This window comes from Cydia strobilella, chromosome 17 (assembly GCF_947568885.1).
Source record: "Cydia strobilella chromosome 17, ilCydStro3.1, whole genome shotgun sequence".
NCBI lineage: Eukaryota > Metazoa > Arthropoda > Insecta > Lepidoptera > Tortricidae > Cydia > Cydia strobilella.
This window is the reverse complement of record NC_086057.1, coordinates 5,193,024-5,206,619: the sequence shown is the minus strand read 5'-3', so window position 1 is coordinate 5,206,619 and position 13,596 is coordinate 5,193,024. Positions and strand designations below refer to the sequence as shown.

General features: G+C 36.5%; 3 protein-coding genes across 3 annotated transcripts in view; 1 reads left to right on the top strand and 2 right to left on the bottom strand.

The window, feature by feature from the left end:
* The window catches only part of LOC134749035 (DENN domain-containing protein Crag), a 59,558-nt gene extending 55,456 nt beyond the window's left edge, over positions 1-4,102 (bottom strand). Inside the window, exons 1-2 of the mRNA XM_063683929.1 lie at positions 3,887-4,102; positions 3,563-3,729 (exon numbers count right to left, since the gene is read on the bottom strand). Of these exons, the coding sequence (XP_063539999.1) occupies positions 3,563-3,689 (127 nt within the window). The 5' untranslated portion in view covers positions 3,690-3,729; positions 3,887-4,102. The remainder of the gene's footprint in view (positions 1-3,562; positions 3,730-3,886) is intronic.
* Positions 4,103-5,212: 1,110 nt separating this feature from the next.
* On the bottom strand, positions 5,213-7,557 carry LOC134749044 (U3 small nucleolar RNA-associated protein 15 homolog). The gene is made up of 4 exons (XM_063683950.1): positions 7,353-7,557; positions 7,175-7,273; positions 6,859-7,041; positions 5,213-6,419 (listed from the first exon to the last, which is right to left on the bottom strand). The coding sequence occupies exons 1-4, from the start codon at positions 7,464-7,466 to the stop codon at positions 5,232-5,234; spliced, it is 1,584 nt and encodes a 527-aa protein (XP_063540020.1). The 5' UTR covers positions 7,467-7,557; the 3' UTR covers positions 5,213-5,231.
* A 2,615-nt stretch (positions 7,558-10,172) lies between these two features.
* LOC134748998 (mitochondrial inner membrane protein OXA1L-like) lies at positions 10,173-11,571 on the top strand. The gene has a single exon (XM_063683883.1). It carries the CDS (start codon positions 10,343-10,345, stop codon positions 11,510-11,512), a length of 1,170 nt encoding a protein of 389 aa, XP_063539953.1. The 5' UTR covers positions 10,173-10,342; the 3' UTR covers positions 11,513-11,571.
* The last annotated feature ends 2,025 nt before the right edge of the window (positions 11,572-13,596 follow it).

Genomic DNA, 13,596 nt, shown 5'->3' with positions numbered 1-13,596 from the left:
AAATGTTATTATTTCTTGTAAGTCACGGCAACAGGGCACGTGCTATTGTTTTTTTAATAAGAGATGAAAAATTAATTAAATATTATCAGTTAGATTACGGTATCCTTTGGGAGTATTATTAAAACGAGTGATTCATTAGAATGTCAAGTTCCCGATAAGGGAGACTAGTTGCCACAAAGGCTGGCAAACCAGTTAGCAAAGACAGGAAACCAGCGCCTTTCTCACCAGCCTGTACATTCACCAAACATTTCTTTTTACTGAGAGCTTTTCCCTAGTATATTAAGACTCGTGAGTTCGTAGTAACTCAGTGAAACCGGAGGTCAACTTACTTATTACTGGTCTCTGGGGTGATACGGTCTGTAAGTTGTGTATAACAGTAGGTCTAATCGTAAATATTGTAATCGATGATAATAGGTATTCTAAGCAGCATGCAACATTTTTTTCGGTTTTTGGGATCTATATGCACCCTTGCATAAGATTCTGAAAATTTCTGTCATCAATTTTCTTCTAAAATGCAGCTAAAATGTGTGCAACAGTCCCTAACGTATATTATCTGTGATATGTAGTTATAATTTATGGTAACATTGTATCAATTACGGTAACGGCAGCCGTAACATGATGCCTGACCACAAATCTAGTTCATATCAGACCGGTTTTGCATGTGACAAAATGCCTATATACACCGTAAAATCGAAAAATAGTTGCAAATTTAATAACAAACCTTCCGTGAGACACAGACATATTAACATACTTGTCGAGCGTTTTTCGACTTAAAATACGTGCGTGACCCGTTATTAATATATTTTACAGTACATATGGTGCTGCTTTCTCGCACTAGCGCGTAAAGAGCACTTTTCGTGCATATGTCGAAAGTTTACAGGGCCATATGTATTGTAAAACGTTGTACGATACACGTGCGAATAGGTAATTCGCAAGTCGTGTCGATTTAAAACACTCCCTGCGGTCGTGTTTTAATTTATCGCCACTCGTTTCGAATTTCCTCTTTTCCGCACTTGTATCTTAAATAACGGAAGACCAGCGCTGACTTTAAGGTTAGCATTATGCTGAGGCGGGACCATTTCGTGGTAAACTAGGTATATACTTTTTTGTTTTAAATATACTTTTTCTTTGTAATACGTTTGTATGAAATGTAGTTTACCATGAATAAATGAATTCTATTCTATTCTAAATAACTATAAATAGTTGTAAATGATTAGATTTCTACTTTGCAGTATATAAACACACTTTTTACTAGAATTTTGATTATGTACCAATTTTTTTTAAAGGTATAACGTAAGTTATTTGTTACCAATTTATATATTTACGAAGCTAAGACCTACCGTTTTACTGACAGCCTAAGCGCAGTGTATAAACCGGCCAAGTGCGAGTCGGACTCGCGCACGAGGGGTTCCGTACCATTACGCAAAAAAACGAAAAAAAATCACGTTTGTTGTATGGGAGCCCCCCCTTAAATATTTATTTTATTCTGTTTTTAGTATTTGTTGTTATAGCGGCAACAGAATACATCATCTGTGAAAATTTCAACTGTGTAGCTATCATGGTTCGGTGTATCATCATCATTCCACGTAGACAAAGTTACGGGACTTACGGGCAGAAGTTAGTATTCTATAAACATTTGAACTATAACTTATAACACCTGATATTAATTATTCTCATCAATATGGTACTCAATTTTGAATGCATGCATATTCAATATGCAATAGTCGCACATGTTGATGTGACACGGTTAGAATAATAAGTATAATGACCCTGGTAAATTGTTTTTAATTTAACATAGGTAATGAGATTGTATTTGAATAACACTAAAATGATATTGTGTTCTGTTATTGCAATAGTTACTCATGTAATAAAATTATGTAAATAGATTATACCCAGTCTCCCATTCCCATGGAGGTTTCCCGTTGACCGGCAAACATTGTCCCGTTGACATCAAGATGTACTTTAAATTCAATTAATGTGATATAAACCATTTATTATAACCCCTGGGGTGGCTAAAAAATAAGTGCATTCACGTTGCCAGGAAGGTTTTGGGATTATACTGAGTAACTTTTACTATGAGACCAACCACGAAATCGCAAAAAAAAATTTACTCTCCCATAGAAAATGGACCAGCCAAAATGTATGAAACAGCCAAATTCTTTTTCGAGATTTCGGAGTTTGGCCCATAGTAAAAGTTGCTTAGTATAATCCCAAAACCTCCTTGCCAATGGGAATGCATTTATTTTTTAGCCACTGTGTATACATATAAACCATATAAGTAACCTTTCATTTCAAGTAAGGTTTACATTAGCTTGCATGCACCTGGGACTTTGGCGTGTCAGTGATGTTTTTGTTTATAACATAAAGAAAAACATCAAAGATTTAGTAAGGGCTTGGTATATAGCTGACTGTTATAAATAACAAGCTCTATCAACTTAACACACAACATTCCAATTATTTTTAAAATAATGTAACTACATGATAAGGTTTATCAAAACAAAAAAAACTGAGAGAAAATAATTGTTAATGCATTGTCTACCATATTAACACATTATCAAATTCTAATCAACAGGGACGTATTTAACCGTAAGGCTAAGGGGGCCATGGCCTGCGCTCGACCATGGCGCAGGTCGCCACTGGCTTTCAGTTTTGGGTGCCCCCGTGGCACCCTAATAGTTTTTTTTTTGTGGTGTTACTGGTACTAGACATAACACACTACGGGACACTTAGGGTCGGCAACACGCGTGTAATATCTCCGGTGTTGCAGGCGTCCATAGGCTACGGTAACTGCTTACGATCAGGCGGGCCGTATGCTTGATTGCCACCGACATGGTATAAAAAAAAAATTTAGTTTTTTTAAAGTAAGTAACTAAAACTATGTCTATTGCCAGTGGTTTCATTACGATTTTTACAGTGTTTGGGCCCCTTTGCCTTCTACCTTCTTTACGCACATCGGATTGGCGTCTAGTTCTCATGATGTAGTTCTGTAATGTCGCTCTGCACATCACAGTAACCGATAGCCGGGTCCACACAGAGCAAGCATACGCGCGAGGCAATTTCCTCGCGCACAAAACGGCTAGTTAGACGTGCATCGCGCGCACCACCTCGGCCGAGGCACGTCTATGGCCACATCTTCGGAAAGCAAAATCATCTTATCCAACTTTGTCACAAAGAATTTTATATGAAAACCAAACTTCGCAGTCATTACGTCATAGTAAGCGGTTGGTCAGTATAAGCGGAGTAATAATAAACGGATTCCACTGTACATACAAACTAATTTTGTTCTAAATAAATAAAGACCAAAGGGTAGTCACAAAAAAATCGTCTTAATCATAACTGAGACTAAAGTTAAACTTTGAAACATAGCAAGACATAAAGTATTAGAATGAGAAGGAATTCATATAATAAAACCTAAATGTCATATATTTACCATAACCTATAAAGCTTGTTACAACAAAAATAACCTTAAAAGGTTAATGTAAGAAATGTAGGTCTGAGGATGTTTGATTTAGGCTTTTCTTAACTTGAATGTATAAGCGAGAATAATAAAAGAAACACTTACTGATATCTGTTATTGGAGCTTTAGTACTGTATCCCTTCAGATGTCCAGAGTCAGAATCGTCCAGTAACTCTGGCGTCTCGGGCAGCCCAGCGATTACGAAGTAATCCGCCACTCTCTTCTCATCCATACTTATAAATTCACTTCAACTACCCTTGAAAATAGTCACACTACGAAAAAAATCAGAAAAACAAATTACAAGAACCCTACACACATTTTTATATTATGTTCACTTTATTTTGCCATCTAAGAGGAACGTTTAACATTTATTCAAACCAGAATATAACCAATAACACGAATAAAATAACAAATCATGAAGGTTGTTACCAATAACATGGTTTGAAACCGTTTAAGTGAATTATGAGTTCGTTTTATTGCCAATGGCTAGTTTTAGATGACAGCTTATACATGAAGTAAACATTCTCACTTTTCTTATTGAACATTAATAACATATTGCGTTTTTAAAGAACCATTCACGGATTAAATAAAATAAAACACAGGTGCATCACAAATGTCATTTTTGCTTTTCGGATTGGACGACTAATCGTCAAATCGTGTACGTACGGAGTGAAGTTAGCAACGTATTGGTGATCGCAAACATCGGTGACATAATAAGTATTTCTATTACTGTTACTCATAGTATTTGTAATTTGTAATAGTTTTTCTAGCTCCACGAATTAACATTATTTAACAGAATGCAATACAAGTAAACTAGCACTAGGTAGGTATCAAGATATTAAAACAAATGTGTCTAGTAGATATTTTATTCCATGCAATAAAAATACTCACAATATTTATACTTAGTATTTAATCTAAAATTACTAGAATCCATGTCGTCGACAGATTTCACTGTATCTAAAAGGCGTAACACACCATCGCACCGCACCAAGGTCATTATGCGACGCAACCATAAGTAAGAGCGAGAAAGAGATAACGATTTCTCGCTCTTACCTATGGGTGCGTCGCACAATGACCTTGGTGCGGTGCGATGGTGTGTTACGACTTTTAAAGTGTAACCACACCAGCTGGTAAAGGCTCTCTTGATTTGATTGTTCAAAAACTGATAAGAAAGTTGCATTTTACATGTGAAGCAAAGTAATCAAATGCAAATATTGAGTTGTTTGCTGGTAGAATTGACTTTTAAATGATGATTTTGAATGATAAATATTTAATAACATTAATTTTGAATCGATTTGCTTTGATTTTGTTTGATATTTTACAGTTAGTATTTTCCTTGTGTTGGGTGTGGTAAAAATATTTGTGTTTCTTGTTCTTCTTCCTCGGTTCCTCATGGCTGAGGGTCGCGACCACATAAGGTCGTTATTTTGTGCACCAAGGCACGGCAAGGCAGGCATTCTGCACGATTTTCCGCCGTTCTGACAATAGGCACCTGTGTAGATCCCTGGCAGGCCTTCTTTTTTGTGTTTCACTCGGTGGCAAAATTTGTTTAACCCTTGTGCCTTGAAACCCTCGCAACGCTCAAGGTTCGCTTGCTCTGGTATCAATATTAACACGCGAGGTTAAACAACAACTTTGCCCCCTTGTAAAATAAATAACTATTGTCTATTTATTTAGCCGCAAAAAAATCGACTTAACTCCATTACACTTGGTGCAGGTGTAAGACTCATTTGATAAGACAAAAAAAAAACACATATTTTTAACACTTCTTTAATCATACATCAATAACAATTTCTTTCTGAGCAACAGCTGATGGAGCTAGGATCTCATTAGTGTCTACAGGAGTTGTTCCCACTTGAGCCCCAGCTAATAACAAATTAATTGCTCCTTCCAGCTCACTCACCTTTTTACACACTTCAATTTCGGCTGCAACTTTTTTAGCTATATTTTTATAGAGAATCTGGTTGGTTTCAGTCAAAAGATGTACTTGATTACCATATACATCAATGACGACATTTAAAACATCAATCAATGTTCTGTTAAACATGGTTTCTCCTAATTTTCTCTGTATAAATTTAAGTAATTTGTATAAGTGACGATCATCTATGCCACCCAAAGCCGTGTGAAAGACATTCCTTTTTAGCAGTTCTTGGAGCATAGCAACAGTTCGAGTTGGATACATGGAAGCAGTTAAAAGAGTTGTAGCGAGCACTCTAGAGTACTCGTGTTTCCTTAAATATTTCTCCATCAAGGGCTCAGCTGCAATTTTTTGCTTAGTTACTGATAAATCAATGCTAGATAGTGCATTAAAGTCTGATACAAATTTAAAACTTGTTTTGTTCTCTGCATCTGTATCAATTTTCTTGATCTTGGAATGCTCTCTTTTGCTGATGGATATAACACCGTCAATCATCCCGACAGCCAGGACATCATCACGGTCAGATATAGCCATGCTAAGGATTGCATTAGGGAAGTCAATATTGTGAACAACACGAAATGTTGAAATGTCATAGAATTTCAGATGCCTGTCCAACGATGCAGATATGAGTGTACTGTTGTTACTGGACAACCTTAAGGATGTCACCGTTTTGTGGTGTGATGAAATGCAAGAGAGTAGTTTTCCACCATTGAAAATGTCCCAAACCTTGATTTGTGTGCCTCCAGCACTTACAAATATACCTCCGGATGGTAGGAAAAGTGTTGACTCTATTGGGTCTCCATGATTAACGGTGAGTACAGTCTCATTTGTGCGACAGTCATACATTTTGACAATGTTGTCATAGCCACCAGATAAAATTATGTCTGGAGAGATTGGACTTGTGGCACCTGCTCGGACATAATCGGTGTGTTCTGTAAAGCTGGCCACTTGGGCTTCTGTAGCAATGTCCCAAAGGCCAACTGATTTGTCATCTGAACAACTAAGAACTTTCAAGTTGTCTTTTGTAAAGAATGTCCTGTGTACCTGTAAATAGAATGATAAAATTATTATTTTAAAAGATAGAATTCATTTAGTTAAAAATTACCTACAACACAAATAATATTACAACTAATAGCAATTGCAATTTATTTAAATTAAAGTATATTTTACTTGTTTCCAGCATGACTATGAAATCTCTTATAAAAAAAAATCTAAATATATTTATTTGCTAAAATATGGTACAAGGCAAGATCTTAAGGCTAAGAATAAAAAAAAGGGAAAGGGAGGGTAGGAGGGAGGGAGGGGGGAAGGGATGAGGTTATATCCCTTTTACACTATTTATGGCCAAAATATGTCATGGTAAGGTGGGATTTAATTTTTATTTACAAAAGGATTAACTAGTTGGCACTAATATTTAATATTAATTACTTATTAATAAAATATTAATTAATTAATTAAATATTAATAAATATTAATTACTTACTGGTGCAGTATGTCCTGTAAACACCCTAAGTACGTTTTTGGATTGGACATCAAACAGCTTGACCACCTTTTCTTCACTGCCTGCCACCAGGAGACGGCCATCACCCCTAAAGGTTGCTCCATAAGCACCTTCTACAAATTGAGACAAGTTCTTGGCAACTACTTTAGTTATTGGATCATAGACCTGTAAAAAACAAATGATAGTTAATGTAACTTAATGTAAATTAGCTTTATAACTAACTTTTTTTGAAGCAATAAGACAGATAGCTTTTATAGAAATATGAAGTACTTAGGGTTATTCTTAGAATAGCACTTACCTGAACTCTAACGGAACATGTGGCGGCAAAATAATAGGGCTGCACTGGACAAAAGTCCAAGCAGTCTATGGCTCCATATTCTTTGACAAGGACCGGCAACTAAAACAAATGAAAACAAGTAATGTATATTGCTAAACGTGAAATAATCAGAGATGAATATTAGTAACACTGAGCTTACCCCAAGTTTCTTCCAATAGATTGAATGTGGAGTTTCTTGAGCCTTGGGCGGTGCATATATCTTTTTGTTAGTCTTCTTGAATGGGTATGCTATTTTTGATGGAGTTTTCGCCATTGTGATATTATTATTAAACTTTCATAACAAAAACAGAGCGCTAGAAATTCGCGTGCAATTCTAACCTCAATCAGTAAATGTCTACTGTCGTCTGTCACTGTCACTAATGCTGTCCGAATTATGCTAAAAACTTTTAGGGACATCAAGAGCTAACAAGTTAAATAGTGTAGTTTGGACCATGATCAAATTCTAGGTTTTTCAGCCCTCAGAATAATGACTAAAGCAAAGAAGCCGGGCAAAAATAAAAGCTTGGTAAAAGATATCGTATTCACAACACGTTATTACTTTTTGTCTATGAGTGAGTGAGACAACAATCCGCAAGTTCTTTCGTTTTTTTCATATAAGATGAACTGAGGGAAATGTCAAATGGTCCTATGCGGTTCTATAATATAATCCAGCCAAATAAAATATAAGTTCGTTATTTCACTGTAACAACTTGACATAGTCGTATTATTTTAGTTGAAATATTTCGGGATGTTTCAGCGGTCATCTTGGTTTATTTTAATTATATTCTTGCTATTCCTGAAAGATTGTTGGAAAACGTGTTGAGTTTTTATTTGTAATGGTTTGAAGTTCCCTTTGTGATAATGTCTTGTGTGATCGAGGGCTGTAAATCGCATACAGGAAGAAAATAAAATACGCACGAACCGATAACCTTTAATCGGTGAGTTTTGTTCAATTTTGAAGAAATTAATTTATAGGACCTGACCCTAAACATAGAAATCGATATATTGTTTATGTAATTATTACTTGCATTCAAGTCTATATAGATTTTTGCATAAATTTTCGAACTTTTCTGCTAAGTATGAAAGGTTATATTTTTGGCATAGTGATGTATCGACCTCAGATCAATAACCTATCGACATTTACAGCTTTCTTATAGTTTGGCCCAGGACTGTCTCATTTTAATTGATGAGTACAGTCAAGGGCATAAATATATATACATTCCCAGTCTCAAAAATATGTGTACGCTCAGACAATAAAATCGTGTTCACATATTTTTAAGCCATTTGTCTGGATCGATATTTTTGCCTTCGACTGTACCTATAGTTTTCTTTGTTCTTACTTACTGACAGATTGTGTTTGCCAGACTATAGTTTTATACTAAAAACCGGTCAAGTGCGGGTCGGACGCGCGCACCAAGGGGACCGTACTTTTTAGTATTTGTTGTTATAGTGGCAACAGAAATACATCATCTGTGAAAATTTCAACTGTCTAGCTATCACGGTTCATGAGATACAGCCTGGTGACAGACAGACGGACAGCGAAGTATTAGTAATAGGGTCCCGTCCTTACCCTTTGGGCACGGAACCCTAATAAAAAAGACATTAATGATCATTGATGAAAGTTCCTTTTATTAATATTGTTGGTCACAAAACTCAACTTGTTATTTCAGATTTCCAAAGGACGAGGAATAGGGGATATTACTGCGATGTTCTGCCACCAGAGTGCAGCACTAGCTTTTTTAGTGCACCGTATCGTAACTTATTCATACTGTACCTTTAACAGGTTTTTGACAAGTTTTCAGGGGACCTACCGGAAAACTCGAATCCGAAATTTCGTTATCTAGTTGCCTCTTTATCGCTCGAATACGCAAGAGTGACAGAGATGTTAGATAACGAAAGTTCGATTTTCTTGTTTCGCGATAGACCCTCAGATTGTGATAGTGGCGCCACCTACGCCGAGTTTCGCGTAATATATATTATTAAATATAAAAAAATATTACACGAACGTTTTTTTTTTCATTTCCTATTTGGTACAGTCAGCTGCAGAGAAAAGGTACCCCACGTCCATACTAATTTACAGAACTTTGTATGCAGGGGGGGTGCCTTTTCTCTGCAGCTGTACATGACTATAAACTATACTTAGTCTTTTAGCATTAGAAAAAACGGTAAACCATTTCCACGTGTCTTTTTATTGACAAGTTTTTTTATAAATATAGCAATATTTTACTTATGAAAGCAAAAGTATGTAAATGATCGTATATTATAGGTATATTTGTTGTGACTTATTTTCAAAGTGTTTTTCGATAAAACGACACGTTAAGATCGCTCGCCTTCTTTCTAATGATAAAAAAACAAGAGGTATAGTTAGACGGTTCTGAGTGGTAGACTGCAAATGAGATAAAAGCTATATTAGGTACATGCATCAATCCTCATATCAGGCGGCTCTTTAATTCCAAGGATTGCATAATTTTTATACTTTTTAATGATTTTTAGAATATGAAAATTATAAAAAGTATAAAAGTTATGCAATCCTTGTATTCCACGCATTTCATTTCATTTCAACGAGCCGCCTGCTACAGATTTCTTGAAATTGCCGCGTTTTTTCAGGTTCAACTTTCATTAGCCAGATTATTATCAATTTGCCAATTTCGTGATTATTATTTTACACGGCACATAAACTTATGCATAATTTATCGATATAAAAAGTCGACACAGTCACATCCCTAGCAAATTATCAAACTTATGACACCGTACGTAAATGAGAAATAACAAGCATATATGCATCTCTTTTCGGCACATTATCTAATTCGTAAGGAAGTAAAGCACGGGTATATATATTTGCGAAGCATTTTTGCCCGACTTCTATGCTTTAGTCATTATTCTGAGTTTCAGCCGCATAGAGTAAAGCTGTCTAAGTGTTAGTTTTAAACTCTTAAACAATGTTCTGTTCTGTCATTACTCTTTCTGTCATCTGTCACTTCGCTAGTGTCACTGCTTGAGATCGGGGGTTATGATTTTATTTTAGAATTTAGTAATATTTCACGTAATGAAAAGTTAATTTATTATGGTATATTAAGAATATGCCGTGTATCAAAGTTGCATTTTGAATAACCCATTCCATTTTAAAGATACAAGCGGCACTAAGAGAAAATGTTCAAATTATTGAGTCGCCATGGGTGCCGCAGCGCAACTTTGAATTTGTTTAGGGACAAGTTTGAGGTTAGAAAAGTGAAGACCTATTATGTATACGCATCAGCTGGATCCGTACGATTCTCATCATCAGGCAAGACTACGACTTTAGTAGATGCTATCCCGGAGCCACCGCCAGTGCCGCAGATTCCTGATGGATTAGCGGAGACAGTACAGTCATTAGCCGCCAATGGAGAACCTGCTTTCGCAAGTTTAGGCCTAGGCGGCTGGAGCCCCGTCGGCATGGTCCAGCAATGCTTAGAATACGTACACGTCTCTCTTGATATTCCATGGTGGGGCGCTATTTTAATAGGTACCATCGTCGTCCGTGTCGCCATGTTTCCACTAGTCATTATGGCGCAAAGAAACACTGCAGTTATGAATAACAACCTGCCAGAAATACAGCTGCTACAAGTCAAGATGACTCAAGCAAGGCAGTCTGGTAATCAGTTAGAGGCCGCCCGTTACGGTCAAGAAATGATGATGTTCATGAAAGAAAAAGGCTTGAATCCTTTGAAGAATATGTTGGTGCCTTTGGCTCAGGCTCCCTTTTTCATATCCTTCTTCATGGGTTTGAGAGGAATGGCAAACTGCCCTGTTGAGAGCATGACCTATGGAGGCTTAGCTTGGTTTATGGATCTAACAGTACCTGACCAATACTTCTTACTCCCCCTTATTACCAGTGCCACATTGTGGGCAACAATTGAGCTGGGAGTAGACGGAGGCCGCCTGGAAGCTTCAAACATGGTCATGATGAGATATTTCCTGCGGGCCATACCAATAGTCATGATACCTTTCACAATTAACTTCCCCGGAGCAATCCTTGTTTATTGGTGCTCCAGTAACTTCATCTCGCTGATCCAGGTCGGAGTCCTCAAATTACCTGCTGTTAGAGATTACCTTAAGATTCCTAAACTGGTGAAACACACTGCTGAAGCCCTGCCGATTAAGAAAAAGGGCTTTGTGGAGGGTGCCAAAGATTCCTGGACCAACATGAAAATCTCCAAAGAACTGGCCGAGAGACAAAGGATAGATGAACTAATCTTTACTAAGGCAGGGAAAGGACCCTTACAAAAAACATACAAATATGATCCTACAAAGCTTTCAAATGTACAAGCAAAATCAAAATGATTTATTGTATTTAATCTGTAGATTATTTTAGTAATAAAATAAATGTTGACATAAACTTGTATCATTGTTTATTCTTTCACACTAGCAGTTATAGTTGATCAAACCAAATTGTCAGTAAATAATAACAAAAAAAACTATACTCATGCTTTTCTTTTGGGTGCTAGTACTAGTGTAAGATAAAGATAGTATGATTATCTCTGTCTGTTTGAAAAGAGACATTATGTAAAATCAGTTTACTGTAATCCACGCCATCTATGGCCCTTTCAGTTCGTTAATATTTTTGGAACTATTTAATAAGAATGATCCTAGATGGCGCAACTAGTTTGAGTAGATACTGAATTTATAAATTATTTTATATGAAAATCAAGTTACTTCATTTATCCAATGGTTACATTAGTTAAGATAAATAATAGAAGTGTTCATAATAAAATTTAATTACGCGGATGTTTCAATATTTCAACAGAGACGCAAGGAAATAATAAAACTTGGTAATCTTATCTATACACTGCCATCTATCGACACACGATTAAAACTAAAAATGAAAATGTATGAAAATACCACTTTGTACACCTACCCTCTTTGTTAAAAAACAATCTTCACACAATTTTTAATAAAATATCTCGCATTCGGATGTTAATTTGGGGTAACTGTGCCATGTTAAATTGTTCCCATCGCAATTCCTTATGTCTAAAATGAGCCTAGGAGGATATGACCAACGGAGACGCCACGTCTGTAAATTGCTGTACAAAGAAGTCTGCCAATTTTTGCGGGGGAGGGGAACGTCGAATGTATACGTAACGTCAAAACAGCCATGTCAGATATACGTCAGTCCATACATTGTGTATGACCATTGGCCAACTATTTTCGACAGAGGGGAACGCCTGTTAATGGCTACTCCGTTTGGTTATATCCTCCTAGAAAATGAGCTCACAAAAGTGAGTCTTGGACCGCTCGAATAATGGTCCAAAAATAGGTAAAGCGTTATTCAGAATTAGGGAGAGAGCATTTTGATAAAACATATTTTCATTCAATAAGCGTACCTGTTCAAGAATATGATAGACAGCTCACTCATCAACTGACAAGTTATGTGGATGGAGCCACGAAAATTTTATATGATAACGCGGCTATCTCTTGAAATAAGTCTTGCAGCTGTCAATTTACTTTCTAGTTAATTCGGGATACGAGTTTGCTTCATTATTGACACCCTGTCAGCTTCTTTAATCTTTTTATGGCAGTTGTGGTGCTGAATTTGTTACACATGTATCGTACAACGTTTTACAGTACATATGACCCTTTATATTTTCGGCATAGCCACGTAATGTGCTATTTATCGCACTAGTGCGGTAAATTAGCACCATATGTACTGTAAAATATATTATACCTAGATGCAAATGACAAGTCTTTTTATACGCGTTCATTTTTAGGGTTCCGTACCCAAAGGGTAAAAACGAGACCCTATTACTAAAACTCCTCTGTCCGTCTGTCCGTCTGTCTGTCACCAGGCTGTATCTCATGAACAGTGATAGCTAGAAAGTTGAAATTTTCACAGATGTATTTCTGTTGCCGCTATAAACAATAAATACCTAATATTGTCTTCGGTTACCGCGATAGTTACTCATGAAATAAAACTATGAAAACGGTAATATATATATCGCATATATTGAATTTATAATACATCCCGACGTTTCCAAACAAACAAATACCTACTAAAAAGTACGGAACCCTCGGTGGGCGAGTCCGACTCGCACTTGTCCGGTTTTTTAAAATCGCGTTTTAATTGTAATTCATATTTTTTAGCAAATATTCGCCTGCGCCCGATATGCGGATAGAATAACATCTGGGTATCCGCATCGTACCATTCTATTCCACGATCTAGAAAGGCGTAGCAAGCTACGGTACCTGTGGCAGATATTCCTTTTTAGTTAATACGTATGGCTCAATCGTCTGGTTAATAAAGTTGCGGGCCCTCCACACTCAACATTTGTAATTGCGTCCTAAGCATTCAGCCTTTGAGCTTACTGCTTTGTTTGAATGGCGATGGTTCTCTTTATTATTTTTCCCGACAAAAACATTTCACCGGCACT